Consider the following 21,380-nt stretch of genomic DNA (forward strand, 5'->3'; position numbering starts at 1 on the left):
AAAGATCAAATAAGTGATGATATATCAAATAATGATAAGGGAGAAATTCAAGGGCAGGTCTGTTGAAAAGTGGATCACTTTATGGACTGGAGACAGCAGCGTGTGCGTGTCTGTGCGTCTGAGCATATGTGTGTTGGAAGGGTGCCTGACCTTGGCAGGGATGGGGTTTCAGAAGCGCGCTGTAATGATGGCTGATTGCTGGGGAATGGTGGAGAATGGACAGAGAGACAGACAGAGAGAGAGAGAAAGGAGCAGTGAGGAAAGGCGGGAGTAGAGGATGCCTTCATAATTGCAGCACTCCTGGGCCTGAGTCTCCTGTGGCACACATCAGTACATCAGGAGGGGTGTGTCTCAGAGAGACGGGCCGAGAGAGAAGCTGAAGGAAAGTGGGGGTAAAAGATGGGGTGACTTGGGGTGCAGGTGACTGGAGGGCTTGAGCAAAAGAAAAAAAGAGAACAAGGGCGAACGAGTTAAGGAGAGGGAGAGGTCAAAATGGGGATTGGTGTAAGGGAACGATCAAGTCAAATGTTATTGCTCAGAAGTTGAGGAATTATTTAGCTTTCAGGCTTTATTTCCCTTGCATGTTCCTCCTTCGGATAATAATGGTACAAGTAGACACAAACAAAATAATTGTCGTTATAAAGTAAGAGAATGGGGCCATACAATTCAGATATTTATTCTTCTGTATGAGAAAATGAAAATATTGAATTTGAACTTCACAAATTTTGAACTTCATTTGATATCCCTGGTGTCTTGGAAAATTTCAATTTACTTTAATACCTTATAGAGAATACGGATTTACTCATACTGTGTCCTAAGAACTTTAGTGAATCCTGATTTGTGGTGTCAAAAAACAGGAATAAAATTGTGTCATTTTGTGTCGTCCAAGAAATAAATAAATAACCAAACATTTTGTCACTGGCAAATCATCTAATAATGATATCATAGCATTTCACATGTTGTTAAGCTACTTTTAATGGCAAGCAATTTTTTTTACAGCAGCATGGTACAGTTATGCCATTTACCAGCAGGTGTTTTGTTGAACTTTGACCCCTTTCCTTATCCCTGATAGACCAGTGGTCGGGACCACGTTGCTCTTTTCAAAAACCACGTGGCTCGCCAGGTGTCTTACCCTTCACCGTCATTTGATTGCCAATTCACGCATGCAGTGCTATGCGCAACCAACACAACACTAATCAACAGCAATCGACGTTTGTAACCTATTGAGCCCGCAGCCCAGATCCAAGCTACCAGAGCGCAGGTTGCGCAGACGGATCGCCGTATGACATCAAAGTGCCACGAGAGCAGAGCTCCGCAAGCTTTCGAAACGTTCTCGCGGTTCTCTGATGTCAGACATTCGCCGATCGGTCTGCAGCATTTCAAGAAGTCCAACATTCCTAAGGCAAAGTCAGAAGACACATATGCAGTATTTTGTGAGTATTAGTAGGAACGTGCACTTTTTAAGATGGTTATATATTAGATATAATGAAGTTTAATTGAATGGAGGCCTAATTTAAACCATTAAGTTGTTTATAAGTAATGGAAATATTTTTTTTGGAGCCCCAGATGTATGCACTGTTTCGTTTGTTTCACTGTTTTTGAGTTGTCTATGGACATGTTATCTTATCGATGGAAAAGAACAATTGATCCCCACAGGGACCATAAGTGAGACTGTGGTCTGTGGACATAAATCATAAATCAAGTATTGATGTCATTGAAATATATATACAGTATATATATATATATATATATATATAATAGTAATAAATATATAAATATAAAATAGTAGTTTCTGCAATGGCTTTTTTGCAAAAATGAATTAACCAAAACTAGAAAAATGGCTCCTTGGTTAAAAAGGTTCCCGACCCCTGTGACAGACCAAAGTCCGACAACAGATTTGCCTCAGTCAGTCTCTCTGTCAAACGTTATGTGGCCCAAACTAGACCTCCACAAATAATCAGTAACTGTTGAATAGTTTTAATTTAATTTAATACAATTAATATACAATAAAATATTAATATAAATGAATATAAATTGAATATAAAATAAATTGTTATATTACAAGCAGACACAGACTGGAAGTTAACTTCAGGCCAGGCACGTATTAGGCGGCTGCACATATGAAAAAAACCACCTAACCCTAAAAAATTCTAACAAAAGGTTTCTCAGCTGTTTTTTGTAGTATTAGGTGTCCTTAATAACATACTAAAAGTTTACCAAAGTTTGACCACTAGAAATGTATAATTTTCAAGATGGCGTCCAAGATGGGCAGGTAGCCCTTAAAATATCCTAACTCCTTCATTATTTGACCTAGCCAAGTAATCTTGGTGTCTAACCCTATGTTGTCTGGGTCTATGAATCCATTGGACTTGTCTAAATTGCACTGACATGATTACAAACTTATGGAATACATGATTTTGTGAGATTACTGTAAGGTTTTGTCTTTGTTTGGGGTGAACCAGAGATGTAAACGATTTAGCCTATGTCATGTAACTCCTACTTAGTATGTGTTTTTGGACACATTTTTTGCTTAAACACAGACTTGACATTCAATGTAAAAGTTATTGCACCCAAAAGTAACTTAAATTGGAGTTGTATAACTTTGATCATAAACAACTCTGAATTGGCCCGAACAGAGGCCTGTGTATGAACCCTCTAAAATGGTCACTCATTTAAATTTGAATAAGGTAATAATACATATGTAATGCATCCTCTATAGATGTTGTTAGTATAAAGGTGGCATTATACTAAACCCAACAAAACTAAATTCACAATTTTCAGCAATTCAGAAGATGGTGGAAGAGAACACTGACATTTGATATTGCTTGCCTCGTTGAAATGTTGTTGGCAGCACAGTGTATACCATTTTGCTCAAACAAAATTCATCCTTGACTACTTAAACCTCCCACCCCCCCACCCAGATTTCTAACACATGAAAAAGGCCAACAATGTAAGTTTGTTAATAGAGGATGACACTGTTGAATTAGCTTGAGGAAAAAGTACACTCCAAATGCAATTTTGACCATGAGTCATGTTGTTGTAAACCAAGAAACTTGCCCTATTTGCTGTAAAAACTTAAGAGATGGCTCTGATGTGGTTGAGGTTCATCAGAAGGGAGCTGATGGAATAAACAATGCAAGTGTACAAAGAGGCGATGACGTACACAACCAGGTGATTGAGACATCTGTCCACCAGCAAATGTCCACGAAAAGCTCTTTGCACTGACTTTCCAGTCATCATGTGCTGGACGGCATTTGATCCATAGACAACTTCCATAATGTTCCTGAGTCCTGTTCCTTCCATCAGTGTGCCTATTGCACCAAGTAGGTTCATAAAAGTATGAAAACCTCCAAGCATTAAGACTATGCTTTTAAGGGGACTACTCTGTGGTGCATCCATGATCATCTCTGCTGCTTTCCAGTACAGTGGCTGATCAAACGTAATAACGGGTGGAGCATTGTGTTTGATAGCCAGGTCACAAACAAAATCCAAGGTGGACAAAATACACGTTTTGTCTCCAGAGTACAGGTCAATCATTGGAAAGCAGCAGAGATGATCATGGATGCACCACAGAGTATAGTCCCCTTAAAAGCATAGTCTTAATGCTTGGAGGCTTTCATACTTTTATGAACCTACTTGGTGCAATAGGCACACTGATGGAAGGCATCATTAGGCACCATTTGCTGGTGGACAGATGCACAACTGCCTGCCGAACACAACGGTGCAGTTGCAGGGCATATGGACTACCATGCATGCCTGCTTGTGGACCATGTCAAGTTGGGAATTGTGAGAATCACTATAATCAACCTCTATGGGAGGAAGAGTGTGACGACTAATGGTACATCTAGTGAAGGTACAGTTCAAAAAAGTATAAAAAATAAACCAGAATAAGAGGAAACAACTGAAGAAAATAGAAAAAGTTATGTATAAATAAGAATAGTATTAAAAAATATATAAAAAATAAAAGGCAAAAAAAAGCATTATAAAAAATATATGAAGAAATAAAACAAAAAAATAAAAGGGGTTAGCGGAACTGAGCCTTCACGTGGCAGCCCTGTTTTGACTAATTTTACAGTACCACACAGTTCTAATGAATTTATTCTTTATTGGAATCAAAAGAATGGTTATGAACCACAGAAACCACCAACACTAGGCAAAATGATTTGAGAAAGGAGAAATATGCAATTACTTAAGGGAAATTGTACTTATTTTTCGCATAAATATGCTTGTAACCAATTGCTTTAATATATAGTTGTACTTGTAATCACTTATCTATCATGCAAATATGCCAATGAGAATATTACATGGCCAAAACATGTATCAGGCACCAGTATTCCTGGTCTAGGAGGAATACAAAGGAGTAATGGTAATTTTAAGGATCTGACGGCCACCATTTTGAAAATGGGGCCTTTCTTGGAGTCAAATTTTGGTAAACTTTTAGTATGTTTTTAAGTACATCTGATACTACTGTAAACCACTGAGAAACCTTTTGTTAGAATTTTTTGGGGGTCAAGTCATATTTGTAGCTGACTATATGTCCGATGAAGGCATCTCTATATCTTTTTGTTTCTATAAGTTTGAATATTAGGGCTGTGAAAAACAATGAGCCTACAAATTCATTAAATATGTTAAAAAGTGCACATTTTTTAAATGCCACATTGACATGAACGTGACGTTCGAGTAATAGTCGAGATGAAATGATTATGAAAGATCCTGATGGTGACTGAAATGATGACAGCTATGATGATGATTTGTCTGAAAGGAAGATGTTCCAGCTGCTTACTACTTGCTCATTTGTTCAGACCACTGATTGTTTCACCGGTTATAGCTTCTGCTTGGACATTTTTACATAGCCAGTTGCATTTTATTTTATTTTAATTTCTGCCACTTAAAATGAATTCTTAAAATTTTACGATTATCTCACAGTGTGCATGTGTATGTCTGTATATATGTGCCTATGTACATGTGTGGACGGTATGCCCTGCTTCCCTCCCTCTCTTTGCCACAGACCAGCGCGCGTGTGTGTGTGATGTGTGCGCGTGTGGCTCAGAGCTGATGTAAGCCAGTGGAGTGGCAAATTACAGCAGACCTACAGCTGTAGGCTGACATTATGATTAATTTGATCAGTAATTTCTCCTGTTTTTCATTTTAATCGCTGTGACCATTCTGCTGTGGCAGGTCTCTCAGATCTAATTAAGATCAATTCCGGTGTAACCGGCTTGCCCACTGAGCAGGCACCCCCCCTCCCAAATCCCTGAGTATCCTGAGCGTGGAAAAAACCCCGTCGCTCCCATCAATCAGCACCTGCAAATCCAGCGTGCCTCTAATCAGCCAATTAACACACTTAGACAAATTTCATAATCTCCACCGTCTGGTTGTCATCACAACAGCCCAGACTAACCTCCCCTATGATTGTCTTTTAATGCCAGATGGGGAGAGAGAGTGAGAGAAAGAGGGAGGGAGAGAGACAGACAGACAGATGGAGAGAGTGAGAGAAAGAGGGAAGGAGGGAGAGAGACAGACAGATGGGGAGAGAGAGTGAGAGAAAGAGGGAGGGAGAGCGACAGACAGACAGATGGCGAGTGAGAGAAAGAGGGAGGGAGAGAGAGAGACAGACAGATGGGGAGAGAGAGTGAGAGAAAGAGGGAGGGAGAGAGACAGACAGACAGATGGGGAGAGAGAGTGAGAGAAAGAGGGAAGGAGGGAGAGAGAGACAGACAGACAGACAGATGGAGAGAGAGAGTGAGAGAAAGAGGGAGGGAGAGAGAGAGACAGACAGATGGGGAGAGAGAGAGAGAGAAAGGGGGAGAGAGAGTGAGAGAAAGAGGGAAGGAGGGAGAGAGAGACAGACAGACAGACAGATGGAGAGAGAGAGTGAGAGAAAGAGGGAGGGAGAGACAGACAGACAGACAGATGGGGAGAGAGAGTGAGAGAAAGAGGGCGGGATGGAGAGAGAGAGAGACAGACAGACAGAGATGCAAGCAGAAAAGAAATATGAAAAAGAAAAGAGAGGAGAGAGAAAAGAGAGAAAAGAGAGGAGAGAGAAAAGAGAGGAGAGAGAAAAGAGAGGAGAGCAGGAGATGCAGTAAACACACTATTATCAGTATGATTGCAGACGGAGACATTTGTTACAGACTCATTGAAATCAGTGAAGAGTTCAGACTCAAGTGATTATCTGCTGAACTTCTGCACTGACCACACTTGAGCGTTTGCCTAAAGTTATGGGTAAGAATCGGTATATTCGCCAATTAGCTACATTATTGATATTATTTACGTTACAATATTATTCTGACACAAAACACCTTTCCACACAAATGTTGCAGGTTCAGATCCCAAACAGATGTGAGCTGGAGGTGACCCTTGGCCTTGACTCACCTGATTGATGTGGACAGAGGGGATGGACGCGGCCGGCACAGATGAGTGGCTGGGGGAATTGGGCAAAGATTTGCAAGGACCAATCGAGAGCTGCTGTTTTTTCCTCAGGGCCACAACCTTTTGAGCAACTGAAATCACACGCACAAGTATTGAGACTATGTAAAGCATGCATGTTGTGTCATCACAAAACCTTCACGCTTTTTACTTTCAAACTTAAGACTAACCACACCAAACCAACAAACCCATAATGCTCATGAAGTTCAAATATGGTGGCACGTCGATATCTTTCAATCTACTTGGTTCATTGGTTTGAGTCATACAAAAACCAACGAGATTCTGAGTTACATACAGGCCGTCATATTTAAACTGATCGGAATGTTTTCGATAATACACGACATCAGTCGCTAAATAACCTACAAATAATAAACGTTTTCTCTCGCATATGAAGACTTTAATGATGGATGGATGTGTTTTTGGAGCTTCGCCGTTTTGGATCCCATAAAAGCATCATGGCAAAGCATTTTTATATAAAATCATTTTTTGCATTTGACTAAAGAAAGGAAGCGATATAAATCTGGGATGACACAAGAGAATTTGCATATTTGGGTGAGCAGCTACTCATTTAAAAAACTGGATCATTGAGTAAATGCAGATTGCATGAATCCAAAGTCATTTCAACTGTGACTCAACACTTTCTGCGTTTGGAAAAATAAAGAGCAAGAGGCAATAAAATGCCGACTTTCACGCTACAGACGGAAAGAAAAAGGCGAGTGCCATAAAACAGACCGTTCTGGTTCACGAAACAGATGATGTCGATGTCTGTATGAGATTTTCAGAGAGCTCACCGTCTCCAGACAACGAACGCATTTCTGCCTTTTAATTATTTCAAATGGAGCCCGAGGAGACAATTACACACAGGAGAAAAAAGCAACCCTCACCGCCCCCGGCAATAAAAGCAGTTCTGAGAGGAATCTATTCCCACAACCATTGTATTGGAGAGCGACGGTACCGCACAATAACCAGACTATAATGACCGCAGCCCCTGCATGCACAGGGTCAATCTCACGACGGACGTATAGCGCAGCAGCTTACATCATGTATTTCTGAGTGCTATAAAGAAATCTAGGTGCCGTATTTCTAGCTGCTGTAAACCCACTCCACCTCTAGCAGGCAGCGAGAGAGACACAAAAGAGATGTGTGGGCTGATTTCTGGAGCTTATTCGCCAATACGTTCAAGCACGCTGAGGAAGTGGGCGGAAGAGAAGCGTACGAGTGAACCTGGAGGGCTACTGATATCCCCACTGTTTATTGGGATTGTTCAAAGCTGCTTCAACAAGAACATTGACACCAAAACAAAACAAATGAAAATGCACATAATTCTTTCCCTGCTGAAAAAAAAACAATAGGAACCATCACAGAATTCTAATAGTTTCGAATCGTTAGCTTCTTCCATTAAAACCATTACGAAACTCTTTTTTGTAGTGTGTTGGAACTTAATCCAATAGCCCTGCTGAAAAAAACAATAGAACCCCAATAGAAACCATTACAGAAATTCTAATGGTTTACAATAAAATACCATTATGAACCATTAGCTTTTTCCATTAAAACCATAACAAAATGCCTTTTTGTACTGTGTTTTGGGCATTATTCCAGTAGGATTTAACATCCCACTAATAGAATCCATCACATACCAGTAGAACCATTACAGTTTCCATTTAAACCAATACAAATCCCTTTAAACCCATTAAAACCATTATAACTTCTTTAATGGTTTCTACCCTGCTGAAAAAATCAATAGAAACCACCCTGCTGAAAAAATCAATAGAAACCATTAAAGACGTTATAATGGTTTTATTGGTTTTAAAGGGATTTGTATTGGTTTAAATGGAAACTGTGATGGTTCTACTGGTATGTGATGGATTCTATTGGTGGGATGTTAAATCCTACTGGAATAATGCCCAAAACACACTACAAAAAGGCATTTTGTAATGGTTTTAATGGAAAAAGCTAATGGTTCATAATGGCATTTTATTGTAAACCATTAGAATTTCTGTAATGGTTTCTGTTGGGGTTCTATTGTTTTTTTCAGCAGGGCATTAAAGAAATTATAATGGTTTTATTGGTTTTAAAGGGATTTGTATTGGTTTAAATGGAAACTGTAATGGTTCTACTGGTATGTGATGGATTCTATTAGTGGGATATTAAATCCTACTGGAATAATGCCCAAAACACAAATTTTGTAATGGAAAAAGCTATTGGGTTGTAAGGTTTTTTGAATGGAAACCATTAGAATTTCTGTGATGCTTTCTCCCACAAATAGAATCCATCAAATACCAGTAGACACCATTATATAGTTTCCATTAAAACCAATACAATTTCCATTATAACCATTCAATTCTTTAACATTTCTTGTGTTTTAAGCAGGGTTCTGTTGTTTTTATTTAGCAGGGTTGTTAGGCACTGCTACAAAAGACAGAGATACAAAAGAAAGTTTTAGAACAAATAGGCGAAGCCTATACACACACAGTGTAATAAATAAGAAAGGTATTCATATTGCATTATAATTGTATTCAGAAAATCTTACCTTTAAAGTTTATTTTGCTTTCACTCAAACATTTGTCACCACAATAATTGTTATTCAATACATCACATAATAAAATGTAGCTCCTCGTTTTTAAACCTGTAGGCTATTATTAAACTCATAAGATATAAGAGATTATGAGAGATAATTTCATGCATTATTAGCATTCAACTCTTTAAAGGTGAGTGATGTAACTGTGGTTTCAATTATTTATGAAAACATCATGTATAACAATTTAGCTCTCTGGAAAATTGTAATTTTCTTCTGCAGAACACAAAAGAAGATATTTTGAAGAATGTTGATAACCAAACAACATTGGACTTCCATTGTGTGGAGACAAAACCACTGAGACATTTCTCAAAATATCTTCTGTTGTGTTTCACAGAGGAAAGCGTCATATACAGAGTTTTGGGTGAACTGTCCCTTTAAACATGCTTCAGGACACACTTCACACATGAAGGCTCACCGTCTTGAAAGACTCTCTCTACATTAAGGCCGTAGGTGGAGCAGGTCTCGTAGTACGTGGAGCGCTTCAGGTCGTTGGACAGTTTTCGAGCCCGGGCATCATCGATCACTCTGGGGTTTGCGGCACTGATGGCGTCTTGAGAGAAAGACAACAGCGTAATGTGTGAAACAAAACCAAAACGTGTGGAAATGAAACCACAGAAATCTGCCTTTAATCTTCCTGGGAATCTGAGTTTCAACCCATTTAATGTTGATATAATTTAGCATATCTTTGTATTGTAAATGGTCATAAAGTGCCACAAAAACGCAAAAAGGTCACATTTTTTCATTTCATTCTTCTCTATCGCCATCTCTGTTTAAAAACATAAAACTGCAGGTGACTTTACACATCTTTATGTGGGTTGAAGTCAAATGACACAAACTGACATTTAATACACAGTTGTACCTGATGGCTCAAATTATAAATCATTATTATAATCTTACCGTTGTGAACGAGGGGTCTGAGGTTTATGTATTTGTTCTATTGGACAATTTTTTTGTTTATTTTAAACGAAAAGTTACAGATGACAGCTTCAATGCAAAACATAACTTTATTTTTTCCTTTTAATTTGTTGACCTTAACATTGCTCGAAAAATGCATTAAAAACTGTTTAAAGTTTTTAACGATCTCTTGCTTTTTTCCCCATCAAAGTGTAATTGGCATACAAGGTCTTGTGAATACTTAAAGAAAGAGCGTTTCCTTTTTAAACAAGCTTAATTCTTCCAGCTTCCTGCCTTAATGAGTTTCTTCGGTATGACAAAGCACATTTTATCACCTTTCCAATGAGATGACGTGCAGGAAATACAGAGCTGTGTTAATAAAGAGTACACTTCATCTGTGGTGTTATGACTCACCCTGCGTCCCCACCAGCACCATGGGAACCTCCGCCGCGTTCCTGTAGCTGGAAAGACGCAGGAAGTAGTTATAAACCGTCTGGAAGCTGATCTCATCCTCCAAACTGAAGACAAACACCACAGCGTCCACCCAGGCAGCAAACTGAAACAAGCAAACATGATATCTTCAATAACATCTTATTGATTTATTTTCTTTTATATCATTTTCTTTTATCATTTATTTATATTCATTTTTATTTGATTTTATAGATTTTTTTGGACGCACACGATGGCCCGAAGTTAACTTGCGGTCTGTGTTTGGTTATAATATATCAATTTATATTGTTTTTCATTTATATTAATATCTTACAGGATATTTATTCTATTTAAAATTAAAACTTTGAAAATGTTCGTTTATTAAAATCAAATCAAATATTGGCTTAAATATATTGAAATAACAAACTAAACGAAAAATTGATGACATGCTGCCTCAGAAAGAAACTGAAATGAGTTTAAGGCAGTAAAAATAATTTAAATAATAATTATTAAAATTATAAATAAGAAATACATCATTATATATAATAAATGATAATTATATTTATTAATAAGATTTATAATAATAAACAACAACAACAACAATAACAAAAATAATCTTATATAGCAACATAAAACACAAATAATATAATGACAAAAGATTGTTACAAATTTAACTAAATATAAAATAAAAACCTAAAAATACAAGCTAATTTAAAATATGATTAAAAATAAAACTAATAACTCTGTTGAGAGACTGTACATTTTAAATGCCTAAAATGTCTAAATGTGAATTTTGTCAATGTTTTAAAATACACTAGCACACTACTAATTCATACTAATCTAAAAGACAAAAAACTTTCATTTTGGTTTTATTATAGGTTTTATTACGTGTTATTCATAATGGTCCCTCACAGCCGCAGAAGACAAACTCCTATCACAAATACTGTATATTTATTGTCCAGTAACTGAGCATTTCACAGCCCTGAGACACATGCTCATTGACGTCTGCTTGAAATGTTAAGGGCTGTACTACCAACTCTCTTTGTCGTAATTTGTATTCTAATCAATTACTCATTACCATAAAACCAGCAAAACGGAACACAGACGAACGGAGAATAATTATCGCCGCTATTCCACCAGGAGCTACGCTGCCAGAAAACTTTCACTCAGAATCTCCCTTCCCACAACACAGGAAGCGAGCGCTCGTCCCCGCTCACTCCACTGCCGCCAGAACCATCACGCTATAATTACACGGAGCCGCAACAAAACCTGAAAACAGGGCCACCGTGAAACGTCCCGGAGGGCAAGTACAGCCCTTCGCAAACGCACGGCATTCTGACGCTGACCGTGTCGAATGGGGATTGCAACCCTGAAGGACATAATAAACGTACAGAGAGTAGGCTGTTTGTTTATGTCCAGACTACATGTGTAAATTTAAAGGGACAGTTCTCCATTATTTACTTCTTCCAAAGGAAGAAAAGGAGATGCCGGGTACCTGTAGTTCTGGTGGTCCACCTTCATCTCTGATCAGCAGAAGATAACTCTGTCCGTCCACCACGATCTCCTTTTTAAACCGTCCTCCTGCAAGAACAACAATAACATTAATGATACCGTTTTACATCATCTTCCCCTCTGACGTTCATTTAGCGACATTTAATCTTCAAATTGATATTGATCATTTTATGAAAGCTAACATTTTGATATTAGTATTGTAACTGATGTCTCTATTAAATTGATTATTTTAACATGAATTATAGCCATTCAACAGTATAATTGAGAGCTCATGTAGGAAATATACAGAAATTGAAGAACACTTTACAGTCTTTAATGCTAAAATATAAATTAAATGCAGAAGAATTCTCATTAAAGCTACAAAATCACATTGATTTCTTCTTTTATTTTGTTCTTTGATTAACATTAGTGACAGGAGTCACAGCAGCACGTTTAAGAGCGCGGCCCCTTTAAGAGCTGTCTCAGTTCGCAGATCTGACCGTCACCGCACTCCCATTTTCACAACTCTTTGCATTCATTTAAGATTTTATTTTACACTTTGAAGTCTGTGCTTAAGAAAATGCTAGACAAAACGGGCTTTCTGACATAATCTTGTGTGGTTTTATCCATTCAAGCACGAAAGAGAACTTAACACGGATGCGCTGTCTGACAGAGATTCACCGACGCAGCCTTCAGCCCGTGACTGTACACACCAGACTGGACCTCGCGTTGCGTTTTGCCGCGTCCCACAGTTTAGAAGCGGTCTATCTTCATTGAACGCCTCAAAGCAACTGTTTCAAATCGCGCTTAAGTGGTTTAAAAGCCTGTACACGAATAAGAGCGTGATTACATAATGTGACGCTAGACAAAGGATGTCAAAACAAACGGATGCTGCGTTAATTGCGTTAAATATTTTCTCACGCGGTAATTTGAAAAAAATGAATCGCATGCGTTAACGTTGACAGCCCTAATCTAAAGTCACACCATTTATACCACATAAAATAATTTATAGAACCAAAATCCTCCAGCGTCGTGCGTGACTTGAGACGCCTGTGGCTCATGCCACAGAAAATCCTTACTTTCAAGTTCAGTGACCCCGGAGTCAATTGGAGTTAAGAATGAAGAACAAGTGTATTAAAGCAGAGCCGCATGGAGGGGTGAGGGATGTTATTAATAGCAGCTCCGCAGGAACAGAACAGAACATAATCCCACCTGGAATTTCCATCCAATAACTGAGATATTAACTACAGCCATTATGCCAAGAACATATATTTCATTGTCTACCATACCCCAATACTGAGAAGCAATGTTAGTTATATTCTGAATCTCCAAACGCTGTGTGCCGAACCCATAAGAAAGAAAAATCACAGATGAGACCGCTTTAATGTCTCGATTATTTCTTCTAGACATCAATGAGATTTAAATAGAAAGTTCTGCATCTCAGATATTTCTCCTGAGAAAAAAAAGAATCAGAAATCTCACAAATGTCTCCATTAGAGTTACAGAAGAGATGTCAACAATGTGTCAAACTGAGCTCAGATTTACTGTTAAAAAAAATCGGTATACAAAACAGTAAGCTTAAAACAGTCATTTTCAGTAAGCTGGAGAAACGGTTAAATCAATCTAAATTGTTTTCCTTGTTTTTCTTGTAAATTTGTTGTCTTTTTCAGTCGTTTTACATTTTTTTAACGTATTTCAAAAATAAACTGTAAAAACGAAGAAATCTTGTTAAAAAACTGATATTTTCTGGCAGCTGGGGTGCTTGAAATAAACTAAAATAACAGTTCCCACCATTTTTCTTGTACATTAAAGGTCTTTTTCTGTCCTTTTACGTTTTTTTTATACATTTAACGTGGAAAATCTATTAAATATAACAGTGTTTGTCAAGTCTGCAATGAAAAGTCAATATTATTGAAGATGTCAATCTGAACTCAAACATTTCTAATGAAATATGTGACCCTGGATCACAAAACCAGTCTTAAGTAGCACGGGAACATTTTTAGTAAAAGACAAAAATACATTGTGTGGGTCAAAATTATCGATTTTTCTTTTATGCCAAAAATCATTAGGATATTAAGTAAAGATCATGTTCCATGAAGATATTTTGTAAATTTCCTACCTTAAATATATAAAAACTTTATTTTTGTGAGTGGATGGTCTGCCACAGTGCCCCTGATTAACAACTTCAAAGGCAATTTTCTCAATATTTTGATTTTTTTGCGCTCTCAGATTCCTGAGTTTTAAACGGTTGTATCTCAGCCAGATATTGTCCTATTCTAACAACTCATATATCTATAGAAAGCTTATTTATTCAGCTTTCAGATTATGTAAAAATCTCAATTTCGAAAAATTGACCCATAAGACTGGTTTTGTTGTCCAGGGTCACATATACACAAATTCAAATTATTTTACCTCTACAATCTACATTCATTTTACACCTCCAGACTCTTCATGTGTGAACACAATTGTCTCATTTGTTTCTATTTTTACGTCGCCTAAGCAATTTTAGATCTGAGATTTAAATGAAACACAACCGAACACTCCCGATGAACCCACATGTATCACGTCTGAAGCGCAAATACTAACTTAAACACCAAAGATGCCCGATTTGGTTTTCATTCGAATCACTCACTTTAATTATGAGCAATAATAAAAGCAAAGCCTGAAATTACAGGTGAAAACACACAACAAAAACGTCACTTCACCAGCCGCTTGTTGTGTTTAATTGAAAATAATTGCTTTTCCAGCACATTCGCTGAGGATTTTAAGGGCAAGTTATTCTAGCATCCTGCCAGGCAGACGTGTCGCGAGATGTCATAACAGGACCGCAGCAAATCCCCTCTCACGATACCCTTTCCAAAAGTGATGGATTCAGGATTTTTCTGCTGCCGAGGCTGCGCCGCTGAAAAGAAAATTACAATCAGCAACACAGTCTCGCTGTCGACAGCACACATCACGCTGGTTCTTTCGAAATTCTGGGTTTGTCTTCAAGGAGCCGTCGTTACGATTCTTAGTCTAATTTAGATTTCATAGGTGCAGCTGGAGGCACGAGGCCGTAAACATTTAATCTCCCTCCCGTCACTCAAAAGTAAACGGCCGGGATTGATGACACGGTCCGGTGGCGGGAGGCCAGGCTGCCTGACCCTCTTGTTGCCATGGCAACACCTGAGCTATCGGAGAGGCGGAGCGTCGGCGTGGAAATGCAGAGCGTTGGCAGTGCAGGCAGATGACAGATAACAAATTTGGAAGGAGAAATGAGGGTAATTTTCAAGCGTTGCTTAATAAAGTCTTAATGCTTTGCGTAGTATGAAGCACAACTGCATCAATCACACGTTTAATCCAATTTATGTGCAATTTTATGTCTCCAAATATATGCAAAACAGCCAAACAGTGTACTTTACACATGATCACAATGATTTTAATTTCCTAAAAATATGAACGATAAATCAATTTAAGCAATAAGAAAAGATGCTGCGGTGCGTGGCATCTCACGTTAAAGACACTTTGTGTAACACAGAGAAAGATAAGTTCTTTTTAAAATCCATCTATTTCTGCCTTGTTACTCTTTGCTATTCAGGTACAGGTGTGTTAACATCAATTTAACAAAGCAGTGATTCATTGATTTTCATTGTTCTCAGCTATAGGACATAAGCGTAGTGCTACGATACATTCCCTAGAAGAAAACAGAGGATTTGACTTAATAACTCAAGTGTGAAGGCCTCATTTAAAACATGTCACAGCAGGTTCAAGAGCCTCGTTTTACTCAATGTGCACACAGGCATTCAACAAAGCCCACTGGGCCAGAACACTCAACTTTCTGTCAACTTGTAAAAGCACTTTATTAAAGGAATGTTCCGGATTCAAAAAAAAAGTTCAAATGCATTGAGCGAATGTGTGACGTGCTACTGGTTACCACAGAAAATATTGCTTAAAATTGTATTCAGGCATGTGATTGGCCAAGAACAAAAAAGAAGGAACATAGACCAGACCCATGACCACGCCCCCACACCCATATTAGCCCCGCCCTCCACACAATGATACATATTATTTTCTCGTTTGTCTTACAAACAATATTGTAAATACTTTAATCCTGTTGTCCTGAAACAAACATTTCATATTTTGCCACACAATATACAAACCATTATAATTACCTGATACTGATTATCAATATTAGTTTTATCAGGTAAATGTTTAATAGTCCCATAAATAATGTTTACACAAATATGATGAGCAGTCTTGTGCTGATATTACATATGATTAAAAAACAGCACATCTTCAGTACTTTACAGGACTGTTTATTTTATTTATATCAGCAATAACTCATTTCAGGAATAATTCGAACACATTAAAAAAGAACACCGTGAGCTCGTGAGAGGTCCACAAACAACCACTAGATGGTGCCGCTAACTCGTGCCGTGGAAAACGCAAGATTTTGTCGTTTTTGTACATTGCCATATTTATTAGACCCTTCATTGCAACATGACTTATAAACGCGTAGTAATTCAACCATTGTTATTATTTCCTGACATTAAATTTTTCATGGCCATTTCGATAGGTCGGAAAATACGGAAATCCATATTCATACGGAAAAATAACATCCCTATGTATTTTTAATTCACCCGTTTAACACATTTACGAGACTTGAAGCAAATGTTTTGTGCATTTTAACAAATTGAAGAATATGTCGTGAATGCTAGCTTAAAGTCCCAGGAAAACGCCTTGGAACGTGCTGCATAATTTGATAATTTCAACTAAAAAAATGCAGAGAGCGCGAGACATATCGAGTGGCCCCGCCCTCTTTTAAAACAACCAGTAGCGTTTTGTTCACGGCTGCGGCACAGTCAGCAAAAGTCTATTGAACAGAATTGGAAGATCAGTGATTTGATGTGTCATTTGAAGCTTATTATTTACGTTGGTGAGTGGCTGCGATGTCTGATCTCTTCCATAGAGCCTTAACATACTTGAAATGGGTCAGATACGTTTTGTTTTGTTATGACCGCGCAACCGATCAACTCTGTGCTATCGTGTCTCTGAACCGGACTAAGTGTGGTGGTGTAATCATCTGTGGGTTCAACCGTGTGTGATGCATTGCTTAGAACGAGCGCTACGAACAGTCAATGATCATAGAAGGCATAACGGCTCAACGGCAAATAAACATCACATACACCTTGAGCTGCATGACAGAGAAAATGGAAAATGTAAAGGTTTCATTCGAAATTTCATGAGATCACATAGCCAGAGTTAAGGAAGTGTGCGCGCGCGCGTTCATGCGTTAACTTCTGATCTGCTGCTATATCATTTGTGACCCTGGACGACAAAACCAGTCTTAAGGGTCAATTTTTCGAAATTGAGATTTTTACATCATCTGAAAGCTGAAGAAATAAGCTTTCTATTGATATATGGTTTGTTAGGATAGGACAATATCTGGCGGAACAACAACTATTTACAAAGCTGGAATCTGAGGGTGCAAAACAATCTAAACATTGAGAAAATCGCCTTTGAAGTTGTTAATCTGAGGCACTGTGGCAGGCCATCCACTCACAAAAATAAAGTTTTTATACATATACAGTAGGAAATTTACAAAATATCTTCATGGAACATGATCTTTACTTAATATCCTAATGATTTTTGACAAAAAGAAAAATCGTTAATTTTTACCCATACCATGTATTTTTGCCGATTACTAAGAATGTTCTCTTGCTACTTAAGACTGGTTTTGTTGTCCAGGGTCACATTTAAAGCCGTTTGGAAAACGAATGATGTTTTACTGTAGTAACTATAGTAACTTTATTTTGATTTCACTGGAGCTTTAACATCTACTGAATAATATGGTAAGAGGCGTTACATTTCCGTCCAATCGACCAATCACTGCGCACTGGTTAACTGGCCAATCATAGCACACCTCGCTTTTCAGAGCCATCAGCTTTGTAATAAAATCTGTGCGTTTCAGAGAGGCGGAGCAAAGAGGAGATACAAACATGCACGGTGTGTGGAAAATACCTTACATCATGTATACACATTGCATTACATCTAAAACAAACCATAATATTCGTTTCAGCCCTGTCATATGACCCCTTTAATAGTAAAATACACAGGACACTACCTTGCTTGTATCTAAACTTTTGACTTCCGTGTCGACCTGAATCCACGACACGGCACATTTTCACTGCCAACATCATTTGTTTACACGGAAATAAATAAATATCCAAAAGCGCACAGATGATCATAAGAGATGACACAAATTCGCGGACAACAGGAGGTCTTGTTGGGTGACTGGCCCTGATAAACACCCCGCCGCTTCACTCACCTTCAGGCGACTCCTCCTGGACATATGTTCCTGTCAGATACCGGTGAACTAATGCCGACTTCCCGCTGGACAGGTTTCCCACGATGCCCTGCGTGCAGAAACGGACACGAGTCAGCAGAAATTAACATGTTTGTGTACAAATCTAAAACAGCAGTAAATCTTAACCATACTTGAGCACAATATAGAGATAAATGAGATCTAAAACACACATTTGAAACGATGAGCCAGAAACAAAACAAATATCAGGTCTGTGGAAAGAGAATTTCTCAGGTACAACACCTGTGTGATTTTCCAAGACGTCACGTACGCTGTAAAAATGAGGTAATTTTGCACTTGGAGAGACTCGCGATGGTTACGCAAACTGTGAAGAAAAGAATCCGCTCCGATCTGTTGCACATATGTTCAGCTCAGATTCCACATTGTGGGATTCATTAAAATGAAATGACAGAGAATACATAAAACATTGTTTGCACTCCTGAAGGGATTGACTTAGCCCAGTTTTACAGCTCTGTTCAACTTTAGACAAGAAAGAAACGAGGACCATTTGTTTTAGTTCTTTATTTCTTTCTATTCCCCTCCAGAGAAAACAAATGAGCTTTTATACTGCGGACAGCTTCACTTTTGGACCCTCCGGAAGCCAAAAAGCAGATTAATATCAGAATGTTAAAAAACCTAAAGGGGGCATATATTATGAAATATAATATTCAGAAGTCGGTGGGTCATTGATATTCATCTCAAAGAGCTTAATATATCATAAGAGTTCATTTGCATATAAAACTCTTAAAGGCACAGCAGCAAAAAGAGTCCAAGACTGCAATGTTGGTGCCAAAACTCTCGACTAATATTATGATAACTCCAGAACAAAAGTCAAACCCTTAAATATCACAGAAGCAGACTTGATAAATCCTTATTGAATTTCAACCTCTAACCATAACCGACCCCTTAAAGTCCCAGTGAAATAAAAAATAACAATTCCTATTTTTCTTGAAATACTGCAGCGTTTATTGTAAATAGCTTACCAATGTGGGCCATTCTCTTTTTAAAATTCATGTGCCCTCATAACCTTTAGTTAAAATCTGAAAATGAACTTCCGCCCTATAGTGACTATCCATCTTCAATGACGCAAGTAAGACGGCTTGGGCGGAGCATCCGTTAACTCAGTCTGCTCCCAGTTCCATTTCAAAATGCAACGGCTGTTTTTATACATCCAGTCAAATCGCTGGGAAAATACAAGCCACGCCCACAATTTTTTTCTCATTCGAAATTCAGGTTCACTCGGAAATGCGTAAGAATACGGAAGTAAACACGCTTGCAAATTCCGGTTCATGGGTACTTAGAAATAAAGCCCATGACCCAGTACTAATGACTGACTAATCCTAGCACCATCTTCTCAAGAATAAAAACACAAAGTGGTCCACCTCTATAAAACTTGTCTAAAAAATGATTCCCTATAGGTCTGAAAGAGAAAAATCACTTCTATAAATCATTTAACACCAACAGATGGAGAACCTCCCGTCTGCATCCAGGATTCCCTATCAGAAGAGATATCCTCTCTTATCAAAGCACCCCTCAGCCTTCAGGAGTTTCCTTGCACCTGACGCAACGCTGTTCCGCCTGTCAGTCCTTGACACGGCGTCTGTTTGCACACGGCGAGATGAGAAATCCTACCAGCTGTGGATGGACAGCTTTCCTAACATAATGCTGGAAAATTGGAGGCAAAACATTCACACATTTGGACGTGGAATTGGGTTTGCACCAATACAGAATTTTTGGCCTCGCTTCCACAGAACCCAAACCGACAAAGCTCCTGCACGAAGCTCCACCAGTCATTAACAAAGTCCTACACCTTCCTCTGCTGTTTGCTTATTAAACGCGTTTGCTAATTTGACGAACAGATAATCTGATGCTGCGGTAACACATTCCTTCTGAAAACAAAACATAGAAACCCAATAGAAACCATCACAGAAATTCTAATCTTTAAACCCATTAAAACCATTATAATTTCTTTAATGGATTCTATTGTTTTTTTCCAGCAGGGAATTCCCTGCTGAAAAAATCAATAGAAACCATTAAAGAAATTATAATGGTTTAAAAGGAATTTTGTAATGGTTTTAATGGAAAAAGCTATTGGGTTGTAAGGGTATTCTAATGCAAACCATTAGAATTTCTGTGTTGGTTTCTATTAGGTTTCTACGTTTTTTTTTCAGCAGGGATCCCACCGATAGAATTCATCACATACCAGTAGACACAATTACAGTTTCCATTAAAACCAATTAAAATCCCTTTAAAACCATTAAAACCATTACAACTTCGTTAATGGTTTCCCTGCTGAAAAAATCAATAGAAACCATTAAAGAAGTTATAATGGTTTTATTGGTTTTAAGGGGATTTGTATTGGTTTAAATGGAAACTGTAATGGTTCTACTGGTATGTGATGGATTCTATTGGTGGGATGTTAAATCCTACTGGAATAATGCCCAAAACCCACTACAAAAAGGCATTTTGTAATGGTTTTAATGGAAAAAGCTAATGGTTCATAATGGTATTTTATTGTAAACCGTTAGAATTTCTGTAATGGATTCTGTTGGGGTTCTATTGTTTTTTTCAGCAGGGTATAATAGTGCCCAAAACACACTACAAAAAGGAATTTTGTAATGGTTTTAATGGAAAAGCTAATGGGTTGTAGAATTAGAATTTTTGTGATGATTTTTTTCAGTAGGGATTTATTACCAGTAAAATCAACATAGTGGCAACCATGCATAAGAGATCGATGCTGATGTTGGCCTGAATAATTCTGTCCAATATCGATTCTGATAATACTCTATTCAGGATTCCTGTGTGAACCAATCAACCTTTAAGAGGACAGAATATTGCTCAACTCCTGGAAATGGAAGACAATCTATACTCTCCCACAAACATCAAACCTGCTATCACCTGAACTGACATCTAAACAAGAATTAAGAAGATCTCCATCCGGGATCTCCAACGACTCCAACTGAGCAAAGTCAGATGAAGGTCACAACAACAACATTAGAGAGATGCTGAAGTAAACCATGCTTGAGTTTATCAAAGGATGATGTGCACTGTCATCAAGGTGAAAATGGACCTTTATAATAAAGTTTGAGAAACATTCAGAATGTAAAATAATTCATGAGCACATGGTTTCATCGTGTTGCCTCATGACAAGCCGTTACAATGAAGTGGTGTTTTAACAGGATCATTTTAATCATGAAATTGGATTGAGAACAGTAA

At 38.0% G+C, this 21,380-nt stretch overlaps 1 protein-coding gene across 5 annotated transcripts in view; it reads right to left on the reverse strand.

Moving 5' to 3' along the window:
- Nucleotides 1-21,380, reverse strand: part of agap3 (ArfGAP with GTPase domain, ankyrin repeat and PH domain 3) — a 154,174-nt gene that overhangs the window by 61,690 nt on the left and 71,104 nt on the right. For all 5 annotated transcript variants that reach the window (XM_057322807.1, XM_057322809.1, XM_057322808.1 and 2 more), the window contains 5 exons: nt 18,129-18,216; nt 11,826-11,911; nt 10,316-10,457; nt 9,423-9,557; nt 6,376-6,503 (listed from right to left, as the gene is read on the reverse strand). In XM_057322807.1, the coding sequence (XP_057178790.1) occupies nt 6,376-6,503; nt 9,423-9,557; nt 10,316-10,457; nt 11,826-11,911; nt 18,129-18,216 (579 nt within the window). The remainder of the gene's footprint in view (nt 1-6,375; nt 6,504-9,422; nt 9,558-10,315; nt 10,458-11,825; nt 11,912-18,128; nt 18,217-21,380) is intronic.

Source organism: Triplophysa rosa, linkage group LG23, assembly GCF_024868665.1.
Source record: "Triplophysa rosa linkage group LG23, Trosa_1v2, whole genome shotgun sequence".
NCBI lineage: Eukaryota > Metazoa > Chordata > Actinopteri > Cypriniformes > Nemacheilidae > Triplophysa > Triplophysa rosa.